The sequence below is a fragment of the Phyllopteryx taeniolatus genome, chromosome 15 (assembly GCF_024500385.1).
Source record: "Phyllopteryx taeniolatus isolate TA_2022b chromosome 15, UOR_Ptae_1.2, whole genome shotgun sequence".
Lineage (NCBI taxonomy): Eukaryota > Metazoa > Chordata > Actinopteri > Syngnathiformes > Syngnathidae > Phyllopteryx > Phyllopteryx taeniolatus.
Window position 1 is genome coordinate 6,619,824 of NC_084516.1, and position 21,034 is coordinate 6,640,857.

A 21,034-nucleotide genomic window follows, 5' to 3' on the forward strand; every position below is an offset into this window, starting at 1 on the left:
AACAAAGTAAACAACAAATAAAATCATGAGAGAGAGAGAGGGATTCCTAATATATAGTACTATGTACAGTATACATATATCATAGAGTACAAATATATAGTACCAATATATGTACAGTATACTTTTAAAAATTTAAACGTTTTCTGAATGAAATAATTGATTTTAAATATATATACACATGTAGACAGACAATATAAAACACAGACACGTATATATTCTTTATCCTTTGCGAAAAATGACTAATTTACTGCAGTTTATTCAGTCAGTTGTGAAACTCTTCGTGTCACTATGTCTGCATTATACTGCCCAGGTGGCCAAGGCGCACACAGCAGGAGCAGCACAATTTCCATTGAATTGGAGCAAAAACTGTTTATTTACATTCTATTTAATTATGTCTTTATTGTATTTATTTTTCTTATTAAAAACAGTACAAAAGCTTTTTTTTAATGCTTGAACGGATTAATGTGGTTTCCGTTTATTTCAATAAGGAAATATGATTGACAAACGTTGCAAACTTTGTGCCACTGTGGTTGAATTTAAATATTAAATATGTTTTATTGTTTAAAGAATATTCTATCAAAATTAGTATTTTAAATTATAAAATTTAAAAAGCAAAATTATATATATAGATATATAAAAGGAACTAATAGAACTATATGAATTTTTTTTAAAGATTACAAATATTTTTGAAATATAATTTAATTGTATATATGCCGTTTTATAATTGTTTAAGAAAATCAACTATTAAAATGAATATTTGAAATTAATTCATAATTGTAATATTTAAAAAATATATATTCTTTATAAAGAGTCAAATTTTCAGAAATATTTTGCCCAAGGGTTGGACACTTTACACGACAATTAGTGAGAATACATTTTTGGCGACCTTGATTTTTTTAGACTCTTGACCTGTATTTATTTTTAACATTTCCCTTTATAGAAAACTGGAGATTTGTGGTCAGTTCCAGTTTATTATTATCATGGCGATCACCACCATCGAAGGCTGGCAATTTGACAAGCCTGATTCCAAACTGAAAGCATCGCAATTCACACTTAAGACAACAAGGAAGCTATTTTTGCAATGAATCTCAGTCACCTCCCCTAAATGCAGCCGTTGGCCGTTAATTGTTTTAACAACACTTTGCCATCACGATAACGTGTTGCCAACTGAAGATGATGTTTTATTTCAATTAGAACTTTTTTTTTTCTTTTTTTTTTTTTATTTAAAAGGAATCCAGTGTGCTGTTCAATACATACAATATTTATTTTTGGATATGTCAATATGTGTAAAAACAAAGAAACAAAATCTGCATAATCCTAAAAGGACTTAACAAGGGAACAAAAAAATGATCATACATTCAACCAAGGGATGGAAACCTTTATGTTTTTTAAAGACAAAAAAAGGAGAATCTTTTGACCAAATTAGGGTCTATTGTCCACCCACTGGACACAGCATTAGGTACACCTGCGCAATTTTAACAGGAGCATTGACTGACATTGTCACATTTGAACAATGTCCTGACTTTTGTTTCTCAAATTGTGGCTACACGAGAGGGGCAAAATGGTGCAGGCGTGCCTAATGATGTCTTGCAAGTGTTTCTATAGGGAAAGTCCCTCTGCACTTATTTTTTTTCCCCCAATATAGTATATTTACCTGATGTATTCTATATTGAAACATGTCTGTTAATAACAAATGACATCGAGGGTTCATTTTCTAACATCCTCCGAGGATTACATGCTATATTACGGAAAAAGAAGATGGAACAAATACCCTTTTTCTACACACGACAGGCCCAATATGATTAATTTTCTCTCAGCCATTCCCACATTTTTTAAAAATAAATCACAAAAATGTGAGATATTATGTTCAAACAACATAAAACGTACCTTCCATCCATCCATTTTCTGTACCGCTTTATCCTCACAAGGGTTGCGGGCATGCTGGAGCCTATCCCAGCCATCTTCAGGCGAAAGGCGGGGTACACCCTGAACTGGTTGCCAGCCTATCGCAGGGCACATAGAAACAACCAACCATTCGTGCACACATTCACACCTAAGGGCAATTTAGAGTTTCCAATTAACCTACCATGCATGTTTTGGGGATGTGGGAGGAAACCGGAGTGCCCGGCGAAAACCCACGCAGGCACGGGGAGAACATGCAAACTCCACACGGGTGGGGCCGGGATTTGAACCCCCGGTCCTCAGAACTGTGAGGCAGATGTGCTAACAAGTCTGCACCGTGCCACCTAAAATGTAACTTATTTTTTGTTAAAATTCTCTCTGGGCTACGTGGCCCCAAATATGACATGGGAAGAAAATTCTTCATTCTATTTATTTCGGGGCAACAAATTGGTATTTCGTGTGTACGGTATACCGACTTTGTGGCCACAAATTAGTATTTTATGACCACACGTTCATATTATGGTCATACGTTATACCCATGTATTTCATGGCCACAAATTTCTATTTTGTGTCCACATTATATCTATATTGTGACCACAATTTATTATTTTGTTACCACAAGTTAATACTTTGTGCGCACATTATACGTAGTTTGTGGCCGTATAGTAGTATTTTGTGTGCATGGTACATGTATACTGTGAGCTCAAATTACTATTTGATGGCCTCTAATGAGTACTTCGAGCACACAAAATTCTATTACGTGGTCAGAAATTTGTACTTTGCGGCCACAAATGACCATCTTTTGTGTTTGTTATATCTATAATGTGGCCCCAATTAAAAACAATTTCCCCAGTGTTATGTCTGTGTCCGTAAGGATGCGATGTTCAAAAGAAACAAAGAATAAAAGTTAAAAAAAATGTTTGTCTTCTGTTAAAAATGTCTTGTGACAGTTGTTCACAGCGAAGCTATCAACAGTCTGCTTGCACGCTTAGGAAACGGCGCCCCCCCAGTGTTGACGCGGCGTCCGTCACGGCTTGCCGTTGAGGCCCCTGCTGCGATTGAGCCAGGAGGCCAAGAGGCCAGGGCGGCGGTGGGTCCGGGTGTGCCGGGTGGCGTCCCACGCCAGGCGTACGGCGCGGGGGGAGCGCCACACCTTGACGGTGGCGTCGTCGCTGGCCGACAGCAGCAGCTCCTGATCGGCGGGGCTGAACGCCACAGAGTTGACCACGTCGTCGTGGGCCAGCCGCGCCAGGCAGATGTTGTAGTGGCGGTCCCAGATGTAGCCGTGCTTGTCTTCAGCGCCGCTGGAGAGAGTTGGGAGCTCAGTTTAGCATGGAGCCACTCAAAATGGACTTTTTATTTTGTCACCGTTTGTTCAATAAAAGCCATTTAGAGTGCTTCAAGTCAGAGATTTTTGCCCCCACTTTATTTGTAATCAAATAATTCGATACATGCTTTCAGTTCAGTTCAGTGCGTGCGTGCGTGCGTGCGTGGGTCCCACCTGGCAACAAAGTCTCTGCTGACGTCCAGAAAGATGAAGAAGCACTCGTCGTTGGGCGTGAAGGCTCGGTGGGCGCGAAGACTGCGCCGCTCCTCCCTCAGACTCTTCAGGTCGATCACGTGAAGGTCGATCTCCTCGGCGATGGGGGGCGGAGACATGGGGTCGGAGATGATGCAGCCCGCGGGCCACGCCCGGCTGTTCACGTACAGGTACCTGATTGGGCCACACGCAACACTGACGTGTTCACATACGAGTGGACAATCGGTCGACAAGTGACACTGACGTGTAGGGCTGTCACTATCAAATATCGGATAAAAATGTATTTTGCGGTAGTTTATTCCAAATGTTTTTTTCAGATTACTGTTCAATAAGTGATTTTTGTTGTTTCTTTTGTATTGTTAAATGATTAATGAAAACCAAATAACAATTAAGCAATATCAAATATGTCGTAATCTCAAAGCTTTTTTTGAAATGAGAGTTACTTGTTGGGTACAGATTAATGCTGAGGGCTACTAGTTCGTAGTGATATACACTTCTGAGGCTGCTTCAGGTTCGACCGTGTCAATTACAGGTTATTCATACTACGGCTGCAAATAATGATTCTTTTCATGATACTTTCAATTGACCATTATTTTTCCTCATAAATTGATTATGATTCCGTCACTGGTTTGGTCCATAACGTGTCAAACAAATAGGCAAAAATGTTCATCATTATTATCCACAGTTAAACACAAAAGATAATTCATCTGCTTTGAAGGACGATAGAAATCAGAGAATATTTACTTTTGAGAGGTAGAAATCAGAGGATTTAGACAATGTTAAGTTTAACAATGGCTCTAAAGGATTAATCGATGATCAAAAGAGTTGATTAATTTGTTGATCCGATTGGTCGACACGCAACACAGACCTGTTCACGTACAAGTAAATGATTGGTCGACAACGTCGCATATAAGTGTCTACGTTTGGTGCCATCTTTGTGTGAAGCACGTACGATGAAACGAGGGGGAGGAGTTTCATTTGGTCAGGTTACTAGAAAAAAAGTGCTTTGTGCCATCTATTGGCAACTACTTTTTGAGCGGCCGTCAATTTCCTGGTAATGTTCTCTGTTGGAGGCGGGGCTTCACTGCATTACAGACGTGCGACCGGTTGTGTCTGGTGCTGGACGTGGGACGAACAAGATTTACTGACCGGTTGTCCGGAGAGAGGCCCATCCCAATGATGTGCCCGTGGATATCGATGACGTGGTCCAGCGAGTCGAAGAACTCGTCGGAGCTGCGTTCTTCTCCGAGCACGGGTCCGGAGGTGGTCATCTGGTCCGGCTTGATCCTCTTAATGCCTGGACCCAAAACAAGCGCTAAGACGGCCGCCCCACAGCGACAGGGAAGTACAACGGAGGCACTCACCTATCTGGTGAGGAGAGTACGTAAGGCTGCCAGTGGTAAACAATAAGTAAGTCTTGTCCTCTCCTTCACCGGGCTCGGAGGTCTCCATTAGGTTTGTGTCTGGGGCTTTGGTGTAGACCCGGCCCATCATCTGAGCCACCTGTCTCTCAATGGCCACCTGGCTGGGCTCCATATTCTTACAACTCTAACATGGAGAACACAAACATGACAGCCAATCCGTTAAGAGGCTCTTGCACATATCAGAGGAGGCAAAAGTACAGATACTTGTGGGGGGTGTAAACACTGGTAAAAGTACTGTGCTGACAGACACACTCTGAAATACATTAGATGAATGCATATTCTATGACTTTGCACTTATAATTGCAACCTTAACCTTAACAATTCTGGATGGAATTGCAACTTCAACTTAAGTACTTTGCAGCAAGAATTTTGAAAATCGGATGATGGGTTTCCGGAGAAATGTAGTTTGTGTCTGTGTGTGTGTGTAGAGGGGTTGTATGATATCACTTATGAAAATCTGGTCCAAAAAAGCCTTTCAATGAAGACTTTAACTGTATAAATGTATTATTCCTCAACATATCTCCTGGACCCCTTCGTTTCGTCTGCTAATCAATCCCCGATTGGCTGACAACTTTCAGTTAAAAATATCCACCAATATGCTCGTACGCGCCAAAATTCCGAGGGGTTCTCCAAGTCTCTCATTATTCTCAAAGTGCTTGCCTTTAACATTTTTCCCTTGACATTAGCAAGCAAAAGTACAGAAGGCACATAAAGTGTAGTACAGATACCTGAAAAATCGGCCGAAGTAATAAGTACCGTAATGAAGAAGTATTTGTTACTTCTCACCACTGCACGTGGCTCACCTGCTTCAAGTGCTCCAGGCTCGAGATGGCGGCGGCCGTGCCGTGACATCTGTCGTCTCTCGGGCTCGCCGCGTCCTCCTCGTCTTCCTCCTCGCTGCCGGACGTTCCCAGGTCGAAGAAGAGCGGTTGGTGCTGCTGCTGTTGCTGTTGGCTTTTCTGCCTGCGGGCCTGAGACTGAGCGTCATAGTCCAGCAGCAGGTCGGGGTTGTCGTGACGGCGGCAGTGGGCCACCATGACGGTGCGGATGGTGCTGGCGTTGATGTTCTGGATCTTGAAGAGACGCTTCACCACGTTGACGTTCTCCGACTCGATATCCTGTCCAAGATGACGGACAACTGATTAATCAGTAAAGTACGGCGGAAACTCCTAATGGTGGTCCGACAATGTTTTTTTCAGCCATTTATGTTTTTTTTATACAAAAATCCAGAGCAGATTAGAATAGAGCATTGAAATTAATGCTACAAGTGTTTTGCTTCTTCTTTGTCTTTTTTGGGGGACTGTACAGTTTCTTACGGAGGAATGAATCAGAAACATAACAGATTTTGATGTTTCAGTATTTTGAATTCAATTTCAATTGTGCAGGACGTGCAGCCACTCCGCCAGGCCTCACCTGGAAGGCTTTGTTGAGCCAGAGCACGGAGCAGGACGTCATGTTGCCGATCCAGTGCAGGTTGCCCGAGATCAGGTGCGTCTCGTTGAGCCAGCAGCCGAACACGTCGTACGGCTTGTTCCTCACCCGCGACAGCAGTGTGTAGTTTTCTGTCACGCCGCAGAAAGCACGTTATCGCCGCTGTTGGATTGGGCTGGGTTCACACTGCGTGATTTTAATGACACAATTCCGATCTTTTTGCTCTCCAGTGGTCAACTTCAATGTACTTCCTTGAACCCGATGCACTACTTAGGCATCAGACAGGGCTTTGGCGCCAACATGTGCCATCTTACGGTGTTTCAAAAAACACACATGAACACTACAGCAAAAGCAGAGATAATTAAATACGGTTTAAATATGCTTTTTGACAAGAGTACTTAACATTAAATATGACTGGGCTAAACATGCTACATTAGAGGTGTTTTGAACATTGAATACTGCATGTGCTAAAATTAGTGGTGTGTAGTATAGTGTAAGCACACCACATTAGAAGCATATAGAACACTCAATTTACTGTAAATATACTACATTATAGGTGAATAGAACTTTAAGCATGGCTTAAATATGCCACATCGGCGGTGTATAGAACACTAAATTGGGTGTCAATATGCTACATTATAGCTGTGTCCATCATTACATAAAAAAAAAAAAGCTAATACGAGTTCTGTGAATGTAAACAGTCTTACGGGTTGCGCCACTTGGAATGCATATGGAAATGGAATTAGAAACAAAAATCCGACATAGGCATTGAATCAAAATTGGGAAACGAATCCAGCTCGGTCCTCGTTCGGGATTGCGCAGGTGTACCGCCGTACGTACCCAGACTGAGGACGGCGATCTCCCCCGAGGAGGAGTGGTGCGGGCCCAGGTAGACGCCGGACACCAGCAGCAGGCTGTCGTCGGCGTTGAATTGCGAGAACTGCGTGTAGCCCCAGTTGAACTGACGCATGCTGGAGCTGTGCACCAGCGAGATGTTGCCATCGTGCCGCTCCGTGTCCCAAAGCTCGGGGAAACCAAAGAGGGCGATAAGGACGGACGCAGCTGGTTACACACAATCTAGTGCAGTGATGACAAAAGTATCTTTTTATCTAGCTAGCTATCTGCTTCATTTTTTGTTTTGCTTTTTATTTGGAATCTGTAGGCACACTTTTTTTTTAATGTACAGCTGTCATGTATGAAATGAAATGATTAACTTCGAGCGTGCATTTTGCTTTTTAGCAACACTTATTCTTAAAGAAGGACCCACTACACTTGCATGACTGTTAAAAAGGCTACAATATTATTTATTACATTGCCCATATCGTGATAAAGATTTTATGATGGTCAAGGTTTGCACCTGAAACATGTTTTCTATATCCATATTTCCTCTGAGGGGCGGGATTATTCTGTGTATTATTATTTGTAGTTCTTTCTATCAACAGTGCCTGTATGACTGATAAATGTGTTAAGAAACAAAACTGACATTTGATTTTTACGTCTTAAAGCAGAGATATTACAAAAATGTGCTTATTTTGCATTTGCAAGAGACAAGAACTGCCCACACCAAATGAAGTGATTCCAACCAAAGTGTTATGAGTGAATGATTTTATCGTTGGTGTACAGTGTTCCCCGCACATTTGCAAATTCACTTTTTTTTTGTGGGGGGGGGACGTCGACGACGACATATCATCTGTAATTTGCTGAAAACCCCACCAAATCACTGTTTTTGTGCTCAGGCCAAAGGCTCGTCTCATATAAAAAATATAGCTTTGGCGCCATCTTGTGGCACATTAGCGCCAAGGAAATGTGTTGAAGTGAAGGGAGGTGTTTCATTGAGCCAGGCAATAGCCCTGAGAGAAAAGTAGTGCTTTGCCGCCATCTTGTGACATCTACAGGCAATCATAAAGCTTTTTAAAGGGGTGTCAATTCCCCCAGATTTCCTCTTTAATCACTGGGGAAGACTTTAATTTGATTGTTTAAGTAAAACACCTTGGAATGGTTTAAAGTGTGGGAGGGGGGAAAGTATGATATGTTTTCTTTTATATTCTATGGTCACAGAGGAGCAAGACAGTATCCCAACTGTCTTTGGGCAAGAGGCGGGATACACCTTTAACTGGTGACCAGCCGATCGCAGGGCATATATGTACAATTTAGAGTCTTCACTGAAACTTGCATGCGTGGTTTTAGAATGTGGGAGGAAGCCCGAGTATCCGGAGAAAACCCACTCAAGCCTGGGGAGAGCGTGCAAACTCCACACTGTGAGCCAGACGTGCTGACTGCTAGTCCACTATGCTGCCTCCTTTCATATTCAACAATGGTTATTATTTTTACCTTTGCACAACTGGTTAACTTGTGAAAGTGAGACGCTGTGATCCGAGAAGGATGTGCCGCGGATTACCTTGACAGTGCAGTCTTTGGAGCACGAGGAGAAGCGGTGGCCCCGGTGGGAGAAGGCCAAATGGAGCACCTGGTCACTGTGCTCCCTCAGCGTTTGGACCTCAACACACGGGATACAGTCAAAGAGACGCTTGAACTCCCTGTACCACGACACGGCCGCTGCGCGCACGCACACACACACACAAACACACACACACACACACACACACACACACACACACACACACGGTTGAGGCGCTGCGTGGAGGAGGAAGAAAAAGAGTTGCGGGACCCTGTGAGAGCCCCACCTGGGTGTCGGGGTACGGCGCGGGGGATGCGGTAGTAGGAGTAGAACAGCTCCCTCCATAAAAACTCATCCCTGGAGACGGCCAGCCACTGGCGACAGGTGAGGCCCGCCCTCAGCACGGCATCGTGGGGCAGACGCAGGAAGATCTCCAACACCAGAATGTCTGGCAAAAATGAGCCACACTCCATCCTAACATCCTGGATTGATTCCAACACATTGAGTTCACTTCAATTGGATTTAACTTCTCAGTTCATGCTCATTCTGTACAGGATGGGACAAAAGTAGGCATATTTTCCATGTTATTACATTTATTTATTGCAATTACATTTATTGGCGTGTTATGTCGATTATCAGGGCGTGAATGAGGAACGTCACGTAAAAAAGCCACTGACGTTCAACTCCAGTCGTGCGATAAGCCACCGTCGCTCACTGTAAATGACTGTTTTGCCATCAAAAGCCCTCTCTCATTCGCATATTGTTGATTTATAGTTTAAGGTGTCACCAAAGGAAAAAATATTTACGTCAGTCACAGTTCTGCATGTTGTATTTCCACAAAAAGCTTGTTTTCTCCACTTTTTGGTCAGAAACTGGTGGCGGAACCAACCCAGATTCTACTGCTGATTACTAAACAACGGAACCATTTTTTTTTCATCTTTTGGTAGGTTTGGTGCTTACCGTTACATTGTCGCGGAACAACCATTCTGTTCGTCAAAATATAATATGGTGAAGTCTGCTTTTAAAACGGCTGGCAGGAAATGAGTACAACACGGTTTCATTTCGAAAATGCGCATTAGTATTTCCAAACCAGGGTTTCTCGTCTAGCTTTTATACAAGGCTTAAGGTTTCAAAACCAGTGTTAGGGTTGGCGATCCTAAAGGTGGTGAGCCCCCTCCTTTCATTCTGACAACCTTGTTTCCTTCCTTCCCTACATCCTTTGCACTTCCTTCAACCCATCCTTCGTTTCTTCCCGTCCTTATTTTCTTGCTTTTGCACTCAATCCTTACCTTCCTTCATTTCATCCTTCCATTCATTCTTCCTCCCTTTCATCTTTCTTACCTTCCTCCCTTCCTTTCATGCCACCCTTTCTTCCTATCTTTCCGTACATCCTTCCTTGCTGTCATACAACCTTGCTTCCTTTCTTCATTCCATCTTTCAATCCTTCCCTCTTAAAATCCACCCATCCTTCCAAGCTCCCTCCCTTCCTTAAAAAAGATCATTCAAAACGTGTATACCTATTTTTGGCCCGCTTTTAACAACTATACATTTGTATTTTCCTACATTTAGTAGGCACTTTATAAAACGGTCCCCTTGGTGGTAACAAAATAGTGCTGTAAATGGCTGAGAAGAGCGTACACGGAGTGAGCTCGTCCTCACTAAAGCAGGCCATCCACGGAGGATGACCTAACATGGTAAAGGTTCCAGTCTGAGTGTGGGGAAACTCCTGACAAGTCACCGTGTTTGCTCCTCGGCCTGTACTCGGCTGTGCAATAACACTCCAACCAAATTGAAAGTGCAAGTTTGACTCCGTGAAAGCGTTCAATCGAAGATATTTTGAAGCTGCCCACGTAACGCTGACGTTACGCTTGCGAACTTGCTGCTAACCCTGCTAGCTAACTAATTAGTTAGCCACTAGCTGACGTTTGGTGTTCAACTTGCACAAGTTTCCCTTTGGCAACAGCGCACAACGCTCAGGAAATGCCCACCGAACCCACACGGTGACAATGTCGTGTTCAAACCCACCTGCTGGATCACAGTTTTGCTTGTTGGCGAGCGGCTAGCGGCTAGCCGCCTGGGAAAAATAACAACAGAGAGCGGAGGAGCGACAAGGCCTAACTAGTCGAACACAGAACATATCGTCACACTCAAAGCAGAAGGCCCGACTAATGCATTTGAGATAGATAGATAGATAGATAGATAGATAGATAGATAGATAGATAGATAGATAGATAGATAGATAGATAGATAGATAGATAGATAGATAGATAGATAGATAGACAGACAGACAGACAGACAGATAGACAGATAGATAGATAGATAGATCGATCGATCGATCGATCATCTGGGCAGAGGGCCGTCTGGGTTTCTCTGCTTACTTGCTGCAAAACGACCTGACCACATATATTGTAGCTCAGTAAAGAAAATTCATAGTTGGATGGTAGATGTGAAGTTGTAACTACTGGCTTGGCAAACATGTTTACACGCAATGGAAAAGTTGAGGGCCCTCATGATAGTGATACTGTGTGGTGGCTCTCAGGTTACTGACAACACACACACAGCGAGTTGTCATTATAGAGAGTGCATCTGCATAGGAACAGCCAGCCTGCACTTCAGATAACTTGGGAGGAGGCAAGCAAACTGCAGAGGCGCCATGTTGTGACTCATTTTCTCAGGTAAGTTGTTTGTATCTACCTGAGGTCAAAGTGTCAAATTCAAAAAGGTGATAATCAGTTTTCTTTCAGCGTTGAGCCACGTGGCTGACTTGATCACTTCTTGTTGCTGTACAAAGCAGGAGAAGAAGACAACAGCAGCAGGATGACTCAACCACTGTAAAGGTGATTTATAAAAGGGCGGAAAAAAACATTAAAAGTACTGGACATTTTTAATAAATGATCTGCAGTCACATCATCTCCCCCTGTCACTTTTCTGATTTTTGAAAATCTGACAATGCAGGACAACAACAAGTGTGGACCGTCTGCCAGGACAAAGCCACATCCAGTCCACACATCTACTGATTCTTTTCTTCTTGGGTGATGCAGTGTTTGTTCCAATGATGACTTTTCCGGAATCTTCCCGTGGGGAAGTCGGATCACGTCTGACAGCTGACAAGCATGACACCTTCCCGTTCTATCAGCCTACGTCAGGGGTGTCCAAACATTTTCATCCACTGAAAATCAAAGGAGGCAAGGGCCACTTTGACATCTTTTGATTTATTTAACACATTAAAACAATCCATCAATGTGGGTACAACTCTTTGATGCAATAATATATTTATTGTATATATATACTGTACATTTCAAAATAAAGACAGCGAGATCGTTTTCAGGATTTTCAGGTGGCCAGTGGCTTTGTATCCCACAAGACTATAGACCTACTCTTGCACTGAGCAGCAGCAAAATCACATTTTCACATTTAGAACCAAAATAGGAGCATTTCTGTACTAAGCAGACCTTGGCGTCATGTCTTACCGAATGATGTGTGATTGGCAGAAAAGAAGGAAGTGAGAGATAAGAACGAAATTCTTCTCTTCTCCTGCCTTGCCACCCATTGTAGAAAGTACTGGAGTACAATGCGGTCAAACAACGCAGGCCGTGTCAAATGTTCATATTAATCTATGCCGCGGGCCGCTAAAAATAGATGGCGGGTCAGAAACGGCCCCCGGCCCGTAATTTGGACACACCAGTGGTCATGATCATCTCATTTGATTCCAAATAAACGGTTGTAGTCACCTTATTTTGTGCGTGTTTCATGAAAGCCTCAGATGTTCATTTTTGCTGCTTGTGTATTTGGAAAATAATTGAAGCTGCAAAATAAGAAGAAAAACGCTACACAATTTAAAAAATACACAGCGAATTCCTAAAAACATGATTGGATACCGATTTAATTATTGTTCCGGTTGATTCTCTATTGTATACATTATTTGTCCTAAAAACATATTTATACATGCAACACATAATATAGAACATTGTGAAGTGAGTGACTCTACATTCGTAACCCAGCAAAAGAAAAAAGTATTTTACAAGGACCATAGATCGAAAGTAATACAGTACTGTACAATTCTCTATTATTATGTTGAATGGACATTCAAAATGAACAAGTACACATACCAGTAAATTCATATGATTTATTTAGAATACAAGAAGCGCAAATGTATTTACACTCACATATACAGTAGCATACATTTACTTATTTTTTTTAATATTACACAATTTTTCGGTCTGTACAAGTTTAAAGTGACAATTTTATTTGAAAAGTGTGTGCCGTACGACTCCATAGAAACGGCTCGGATTGGGGTCACGTGACGTGTGAGCCCGAGAGCATTGGCGGGATGCTTTGATCACGTGACAGGCGGGTCGTCTTTTTCAAGTCTTTGGGTCACGTGCCAGGCGATTTTACACTTAGCTATTTTATTTTTTTTGCATTTTGCCTCTGTATTCTATGGACTTTATGTATGACTGTATTTTAACTATGTGAAGCACTTTGCGAGTCCGCTCTGTGAAAAGTGCTATATAAATAAAATTCAGTGAAGCGTATGGGAGAGAAGTCTCGACCACGTGACGTGTGAGTTCACGCAGATTGGCGTGATGTTTCAATCACGTGGCGCAGGGGTCACCAACATGGTGCCCGTGGGCTCCCAAGGAGCACATGCGTAGCCCGTGGGCCTGTTCTAAAAATAACTGAAGTGATGGCACATTGTGATTTCCTAGGAAAGTTGTAAAATGCTCCTTTGAAACTGTAAAAACGTTCAAGATTTATGGGAATAAAGTTTTGCTTATTGATATTTCTCTGCTTCCCACCTTGTTAAATCATTGTTGATTATTATAGTGAGAACTCATTAACATGATCAGTTTATTCACCAAGATGAATATTATTAATAATAACATAATTCAAAGTAAATTGAGTAAATGTGTTATTTCAGAGGTGTGTATCTAACTGTTAGCGCTTTGCATTAATCGGTAGCAAAGAAGTAGCTCTGTTTCAAAAAGGTTGGTGACCCCTGTGTTGATCTCACGACTGTTTCTGGATGTTTCAATCACGTAATTTTTTTCCTCCAAGTCTTTGGTCACGTGCTAGGTGAGTTGTCTCAGGATTTTTTTCCCCCCTTTGTTAACACATAAATAAACGCGTGGCGCCTCCTCTCCACTCGAGCTCTTCGCTAAAGTGCATCTTTGGTGTTGTCTTACTTGTCAGAGCACCAAGGCGGGAATGTGGTGTACCATCGGAATGTGATGGTGGTGGTGGCGGACCGCGGGCGCCATTTGCTGGACGGCGGCAGGAGGAGGAGGAGGAGGAAGAGGCGGCGACGCCTGCGCAGTAGCCTCGGGGACCGCGGCCAAGGCGGGCTTGTGGCGTGCGCTCTTCTGGTGCGCGCGCAGCCCCGCCAGCTGCGAGTAGGCGCTCTGGCACACGTGACACTTGTAGGGTCGCTCGCCGGTGTGGAGGCGGACGTGGTTGCGTAGGGTGGACGACTGGCTGAAGCGGCGGTTGCAGAAGCGGCACACGAACGGCTTGTCCAGCGTGTGGATGCGCATGTGCGAGCGCAGGTTGCTGCGCGAGTTGAAGCCGCGGTGGCAGATGACGCAGCGCATGCGCCCTGAAGTGAGGAGCCCGGCCGTGCAAGCGGAGGAGGAGGAGGAGGAGGAAGCGGAGGAGGAGGAGGAGGAGGAGGAGGAGGAAGAGGGCGGCGAGCATGAGAACTCACAGGATTGCAAGTCATCTGGAACAGGAGAGAGAACGTGGATCATTACTCCCTAGCCGCTGTATCAGTGGTTTCAAACTTCTTAAACCAAGTACCACCATCATGAAAGACATTAAAATAAAGCTGCCTGGTACCATGTTCCTCAAAAACAAGATGTCTTTTTCCTAAAAAGCACATTTAATATTATTGTAAGCCAACGTAACATCAAGGACAGTTTGAACATTAACACTGTGCTTACATGTAGGTAGGAAAATGGGGAAAAAAAACTGTACTTAAAGAATTGAATGAACATGTATTGCACATAAATTTAAAAACAAATATTTCTTATAGATTAAATGCAAATATATTGAGCTTAAAAGTTAAATACAACCGAACTGTACCTAGGCAGTGATTATTTTGCATACCACTAGAGGGAGGCCATGTACCAATAGTAGATATTTTGTTGTATGGACAGCTACTAGTGGATACACAGGTTAATTATGTACCTAAAATAATTGATAATCCTCTTCAGTATTGGGAAAGGCAGAGGTACAAATATTCAAGCCAATACAGGGAGAAAATATTGTCCCTTATAAATTCATAATCATAACAAAAAAGCATGCATAAGCACACCATCAATATCTCATATTTTGTAACAGTGTATTTTGTCACAGTGGCAGATTCCTCAAAGTAAGGGAATGATGATTCATTGAGAAATATTTGTATGGAATTGCAACACATCTAATGGTGGCCCACGACTTTAGCAAAATACTGTATCATTAAAAGAAAAATGTTGACAGGAAATTGCACATCAAATTTGAATGTATTAAAATAGCATTGGACTGCTTTTCAGTATTGGGCAACAATAACAATAAATCACTCATTGTTTCTGATTGTAAAAGTCATTTGCAAAAGGTTTCTCACCATTTCTGTTCTTCTTCTGCTGCTGCTGCTGCTGCTGCTCTTCGTCTGTTCCCGGCACTCCGGGGATGCCCAGGAATGTGTTGTGAGTGTTTCCATACCACACCAGCAGCTCCTGGTCTGGTGGGATAGTCTGAAAGAAAAAGAGGGGAAAATTCATAAAAATACAAAAACTTGCATTTGTTATTCTTTTTTGGTGTGTTCTGTAAGTGATTCTCAAAATGTGGTACGCGGACTCCCTCTAGTGGTACTTAGTATGGGGCATGTGGCCAGGTTCTTGGCAATAAAGGGATGAATGAAACCATCGCATCCCCAACGCCATCTTATAACCAAACATTTAAGGACAAACCAGTGGATTTTGCCCCGCCCAAAAACATTCAGTTGTATTTAACTTTTATGTGCAATACATTTTAAATTAATCATTATTAAATATATTACACTTAAATGCAGTGTAAATGTTCAAGCTGTGTGTATTGTTACTCCAGATTCAATTTTAATTTCAAATCCAATACAGTAATTGTACAATTCTTTTTTTTAACTCAAGTAGTACCGTTTTTTTAATGCAGTTATTTTTTTTTCATATACAATAGATTTTTTTTCAAGTAGTGCAGTACATAAAAATGTATAGTTCAGTTGTACTTTTTTTTTTTTTTTTTTACTGTAATATATTTGCATGATTTGTGTTTAATCTTTAAGAACTGTTTGTTTTGGGACATCTATTCAGGTACAATTTTTATTTAACTTATGTTCAATACATTCTAAGTGAATCAATTATTGCGTACATATATTCCAATACAGTGGTTATGTTCAAACTGTGCAAAATAATACAGTGTTCTACAATAATATTAAATATACTTTTAAGAATAAAATCTATGTCTCGTTTTTAATACATACTGTACTTACTGTAGGCCTACTACACTACTGTATTTTAAATGATGGCCATTCTGTTGGTACTTGGAGAGCCAAGTATTTTTTTTTTCGGTGGTACTTGGTCTAAAAAGTTTGAGGTGGCATTATAAGTTGCATTTTGGTGAGATTTTGGCCTGAGGGAGCAACCAAATGTGAACGGTTAGGAAACCCTGCATGCATGCAAAAGTGTTTCCTTTACCTCCACGGCCTTGTAATAGATGCTGCTGCCGATCTGGACCACTTCCAGGTTCTGTTCCTGCTCGTTACGGGCGCACTTGATGTAAGTCATCCAGCTCCGTTGGTCCTCCTGGCTGGCATCGATGAAGTACCTGACAGTGCCATCCTCGTTAAACACCTTAATTAAAAAAACAAAACAAAAAAAGGAATATGAGCTTTAGGAATGACACATGTAGAAGCGGCTGGGACCTTCACAAAAGAGACTCACCTCCCACATCAAATTGTTGTTCTTGAGCAGGTCCACGTGTTCCGGGGACAGGACTTTACCCGTGAAGGGGCCCATCTCGGTACCGGCCTTGATCCAGGTCTTGGAGAAGATTCCCAGACCTTCTCCCGGGATGGAGCTCTGCGCGATGATTACCTCGGTGGGGAGCACCAGGCTGGACAACTTCTGCACCTCTGGGGGAGAAAAAAAAAAAAAAAAAAAAAAAAAAAAAAAAAAAAATCAACAATGTCAACAAACTACTCCGATGTCAAAAATAGCAATAATTGTGCTATTGCTCAATTAAACAAATGTCCTATTATTTTAATTAATTTTTACATATGGTGCCAAACTGGGCCACAATATTATGACTTTAAAAACAAATCATGTTTGTCTTTTATATTGATTGCATTAGTATTTTTATTTCATGTATATCAATTATGATGCCAAATATTAAGATAAAAACCTTATTTATTTTCACTTTATTAATTCTTCATAACTATGAAAAAATTGTATTGTGATTTCCCCCCCCCTCTCAAACAAATCCATTCTTGATTGTTTTTTTTTTTTAGCTTATGCATACTTTATTATAATGGAGCCAAATTGTGCCAAGATCAGTAAAAATAATACAAAATATATCTTATTTGCCGATTCAGAAAAAATATTTTACACTTAGTATTCACAATTGTGACACCAAATTGTACGATGATAAATTAAAACTACACAATTCCATGCTTTTTAAAATGAATTAATCTATTTATTTATTTGCTATTCACAATTATGGCACCAAGCAAATATTTTACATAATTCTATTATGATCATAAAAATAATACAAGACTTTTAAAAGAAATTATTTCAATTATTGATATTATGAGGAAATGTCCATACTTTTTAAAACGATCCTATTTATTAATCAATTTTATTCACATGATCAATTTAAAAAGAAAAATACAATTTCATGTATTTGTTAACTTTATTGTTCCAATTACACATTGGGCCGTAATTGTTTCTTTTCCCAATGAAACATGTTTTAATGTTTCGGTCCCGCACATTTGGAGAAGTCCTGCATGGATAACATGCAGGCTCTCATGTAACCCACCGCCCGCAGGTCCCCCCCCCCCCAACCCCCGACCCCCCCGGTTGCACAAAACGGCCCGGCTCCAAATATTTAGCGACACTTTATCCTCCGTTTAATTCGATTATGTGCTTGAATTGAACGTTTTGGAAAGCAGTTTTATCCCCACCTAAATAGGCGAATGGAGGGAGAAGAAGGGGAAAACGTTTCTTTAATGTCAAAATCAAAGTCCCCCCTTATTCTTGTATTTAAAAGCTGCAACAACAACACAAAAAAATTCTAATAAAAGCTTTGTCCAGTGGGGGTTAAATGGTCCTCCATTGCACCGGCTCCAGCAATTGGTCACGCTTCAGATGTGATATTCATTAAAGGGTCGGTGCAAAAAAAAAAAAGAAAGAAAGAAAAGAGAGAGACGGCTAATTCCAAATTCATTATCCTTTAAAGAAGTTGGTAGCAATAAATTTACGCTGAATGGAGCGGCGTCTTGTTAAAAGGGACTCTGGAATCCGCGCGACAAAAAAATAAAATAAAAATAAATATATATATATATAAATAATAATAATGGAAAGGCGATTAGATGGCTGACATGCAATGAATAGCATTAGATTTAGCCTTCACGCCGTATTGTGCGACCAACAGCAAATCTGTGAAAAGAAAGCGAGACGGCGAGAGAAGAGAAGACGACGGAGCCCCACTTGGCTGCCAAGCTCACGGGGGGGGGGGGGGGGAGACTGCAGTCCGCACAGTGATGAATGCCGGCCGGCTGACCGACCGGCGAGGAAGCTGCGAGAAAGAAAAGTGGACACTTTCCCAGGTCGACTCCGCAAAAGTTAACCAAATGAATTTCAAGGCCCGTCCGCCATTCAATCGGCGACACTTACACTTCTTTCAAGGGCTGAATGGCTCGAAAAGGAGCAGAAACAAACAGAATGGCGGGCAAATGTGGGAAGGAAAAAAAAGGGGCAGCAACAAGTTGGAGGCCATAAAACTTATTCTACTACTACAACAACTTCTACTAAACAACAATATCAACAACACACTTCTTCTTCTACTACTCCACAGCGGGAAAGAAGCATTTCTTCTTCTACGACTCACTTTTCTTCTTCGTTTGTTTAATTCTCCTTTTCGTGGGGAAATAATCGGATATTCATTCATTCCAGCACCCCCGCGACCCTAGTGCGGATAAGCAGTAAAGGAAATGGATGGATGCATGGTTCATTCATGTCACAGGGAAATAAAACACTTATTACGCCCAATTTTATAGGTTTAATTTGTTCAAATTGAATAGTACCGAGATACTGTACTCATTCTTCTTCGTTTCATTAAATCCTCTGAAAAGGTTGTTTTCTTCTTCTACTGTACTTTTCCTTTCTTCTTGAGTTAATTTAACACTTGTTCTTCGTCTAATGAATTCCTCTCAGGTTGACGTCGCATGGAAATTCAAACACTTTGAAATAAAACACTACAACTCCGCTTTCTTCTTTTTATTTACTTCTCGCTTGATTAGTGGGGAAATAATACTTTGCCTAATCCACCTCCAATTGATAGAAATAAAATAGGGCTACTACTCCAATTCTTGTATTTATAAATTTGTTTTCTCGATTAATGTGAAATAAATGTCGGTAAACAAGCTTCTTGCTCATGTCCTTCAGAAATGAGCAAAGCTAAATAATCAAGATATCAATTTGTTCAACCATTTTGTCATCAACATGCAACAATAGGAAAGAAAGGAAATACAGTTGTGTTTTTATTATTATTATTATGAAACTGAATTACAATCAGAAAGCAACATATTTTACTTTTGCCCACGCCTCACACCGAAGCCTTATCACTCATATACATTTGGATCAATTTCCAGGATAGATACACAAATAAGCAAACAAACGGCACTGAGAATTTAGTTAACTTAGCCCTTGACTATAATGTCATTCGTCATCAAGACACGGTGCTGTGCACGTTCCCAAGCCGTGATGGACATTGTTTAATATATATATATATATATATATATATATATATATATATATATATATACACATATATATATATATATATATATATATACATATATATATATATATTGAAAAAAAAAAAAAAACATAACAGGTGGTGCTTACCTCCAGCAAAGGACTGCGCCAGCACTTCGGCGGTGAAGGCGGTCCTGGTGCAGCCGTCGGCGGCCTGCAGGTGCTCGCCCCCCTGCAGGACGTTCCTCCAGCGGCCGTACAGGAAGCTGTGCAGGACGTCCGACGTGATCACGTCCGACAGCGCCGCTCGGGCCGGACACTTAAATCCAGACTTGAGGGCCAAAGCTTCGGCGGGCAGCACGGAGCCCATCTTGTCGCTTTGTGGACCTGAGAGGTGAACTTAAAATAATAATAATATAATAATAATACAAGAACAAGGAGGGGAGGAGGCGAAAGTGGTGGTCTCCTCTCCCGAGAGCGTGTGAGTGAGATCTGGCTCTGCTCGGCTCTTGAGGGGCCCTTTATACTAGTGGGTGGGGGGGGGGGGGGGGGGGGGGCCTGCCCCCAGGACCCTAATCACTTATTAATGACACACCCCTTGCGGCGTGGTGCTGCCCACGATGAAAAAAAAAAAAAGAACAAAAATCCCAAAACTTTTACTTTCATGAATGCACTTTTGTTTTCCAATAGGAGAAACACAATTAAAAATAACTTACTGAACACAAATGGAACCCTTGAAGACACACAAAAAAAACACTTAAAAAAACGATGCACATGGAAAAATATCAAAGAGCACAGGTTTATCTCATGAATGCATGCACAAATTAAAAAAAACAAAAAACCGAAATGAATAAACAAATAAAAAAGGTATGCACGGCTTTTTTCCTCATGAATTCACACTATTAATTAAAATAATTTTTAAAAATACTTAAAAATAAAAGTGAAGAAAAAGATAAAACAACATGAAGAGGATGTTTTTTTCCCCCCTCATGAATGCATCCACATAGTATTTACAAAGAAAAACAAAGATCCAAAAAAATACACTCGAAACAAGAATGCACTTAAGGTGAAAAAAATTCGATGAGAGGCCGGCTTTTTCTCACATGAATGCACACTATTTTTAAGAGGAAAAACATTTCTAAAAAATATATTTTAAAAGATGATGCACTTAAATTGTTCTTTGGAATTATTGTTAGAAATTAAAAGAGGGGAGTTTCTTTCATAAATGCATGCATGCTGTTTTTTTTTTTAACAAAGAAAAACTATGTATACATAAATTTTAAAAAAAGACTAAAATGATGCAAGTGAGGGGAAAAAATCAAAAGCAGATGATTTTTTTTGCTCATGAGTG

The 21,034-nt window shown here is 41.2% G+C and overlaps 2 protein-coding genes and 1 long non-coding RNA gene across 4 annotated transcripts; 1 reads left to right on the forward strand and 2 right to left on the reverse strand.

The window, feature by feature from the left end:
• Nucleotides 1-1,240: 1,240 nt before the first annotated feature.
• Nucleotides 1,241-10,872, reverse strand: fbxw5 (F-box and WD repeat domain containing 5). Of its 2 annotated transcripts, none has more exons than XM_061800212.1 (10): nt 10,721-10,872; nt 8,982-9,177; nt 8,696-8,853; nt 7,138-7,321; nt 6,280-6,428; nt 5,670-5,984; nt 4,807-4,990; nt 4,592-4,739; nt 3,404-3,616; nt 1,241-3,206 (listed from the first exon to the last, which is right to left on the reverse strand). In XM_061800212.1, the coding sequence occupies exons 2-10, from the start codon at nt 9,166-9,168 to the stop codon at nt 2,930-2,932; spliced, it is 1,815 nt and encodes a 604-aa protein (XP_061656196.1). In that variant the 5' UTR covers nt 9,169-9,177; nt 10,721-10,872; the 3' UTR covers nt 1,241-2,929. The 2 variants fall into 2 exon arrangements, with proteins under 2 accessions (XP_061656196.1, XP_061656197.1); XM_061800213.1 differs by having other exon boundaries at nt 8,982-9,241; nt 10,721-10,812.
• A 334-nt stretch (nt 10,873-11,206) lies between these two features.
• On the forward strand, nt 11,207-12,025 carry LOC133490309 (uncharacterized). The gene is made up of 3 exons (XR_009792155.1): nt 11,207-11,370; nt 11,440-11,532; nt 11,651-12,025. It is a non-coding gene; the product is annotated as an uncharacterized LOC133490309 (long non-coding RNA).
• A 140-nt stretch (nt 12,026-12,165) lies between these two features.
• Nucleotides 12,166-20,159, reverse strand: LOC133490305 (PR domain zinc finger protein 12-like). The gene is made up of 5 exons (XM_061800219.1): nt 19,834-20,159; nt 16,651-16,841; nt 16,405-16,560; nt 15,300-15,429; nt 12,166-14,414 (listed from the first exon to the last, which is right to left on the reverse strand). The coding sequence occupies exons 1-5, from the start codon at nt 20,051-20,053 to the stop codon at nt 13,885-13,887; spliced, it is 1,227 nt and encodes a 408-aa protein (XP_061656203.1). The 5' UTR covers nt 20,054-20,159; the 3' UTR covers nt 12,166-13,884.
• Nucleotides 20,160-21,034: the final 875 nt, after the last annotated feature.

What these genes read in the sequence shown, in the direction of transcription:
- fbxw5 (XM_061800212.1), bottom strand. Translation starts at nt 9,168, where the DNA reads ATGGAGTGTGGCTCATTTTTGCCAGACATTCTGGTGTTGGAGATCTTC. An exon ending in GTACTCTCCTCACCAGATAG is followed by an intron (nt 4,740 to 4,806) that starts GTGAGTGCCTCC and finishes TTTTGGGTCCAG; the next exon opens with GCATTAAGAGGATCAAGCCG. An exon ending in AGCAGAGACTTTGTTGCCAG is followed by an intron (nt 3,207 to 3,403) that starts GTGGGACCCACG and finishes AACTCTCTCCAG; the next exon opens with CGGCGCTGAAGACAAGCACG.
- LOC133490305 (XM_061800219.1), bottom strand. Translation starts at nt 20,053, where the DNA reads ATGGGCTCCGTGCTGCCCGCCGAAGCTTTGGCCCTCAAGTCTGGATTT. An exon ending in ACAACAATTTGATGTGGGAG is followed by an intron (nt 16,561 to 16,650) that starts GTGAGTCTCTTT and finishes TTTTTAATTAAG; the next exon opens with GTGTTTAACGAGGATGGCAC. An exon ending in TCTATTACAAGGCCGTGGAG is followed by an intron (nt 15,430 to 16,404) that starts GTAAAGGAAACA and finishes TTTTTCTTTCAG; the next exon opens with ACTATCCCACCAGACCAGGA.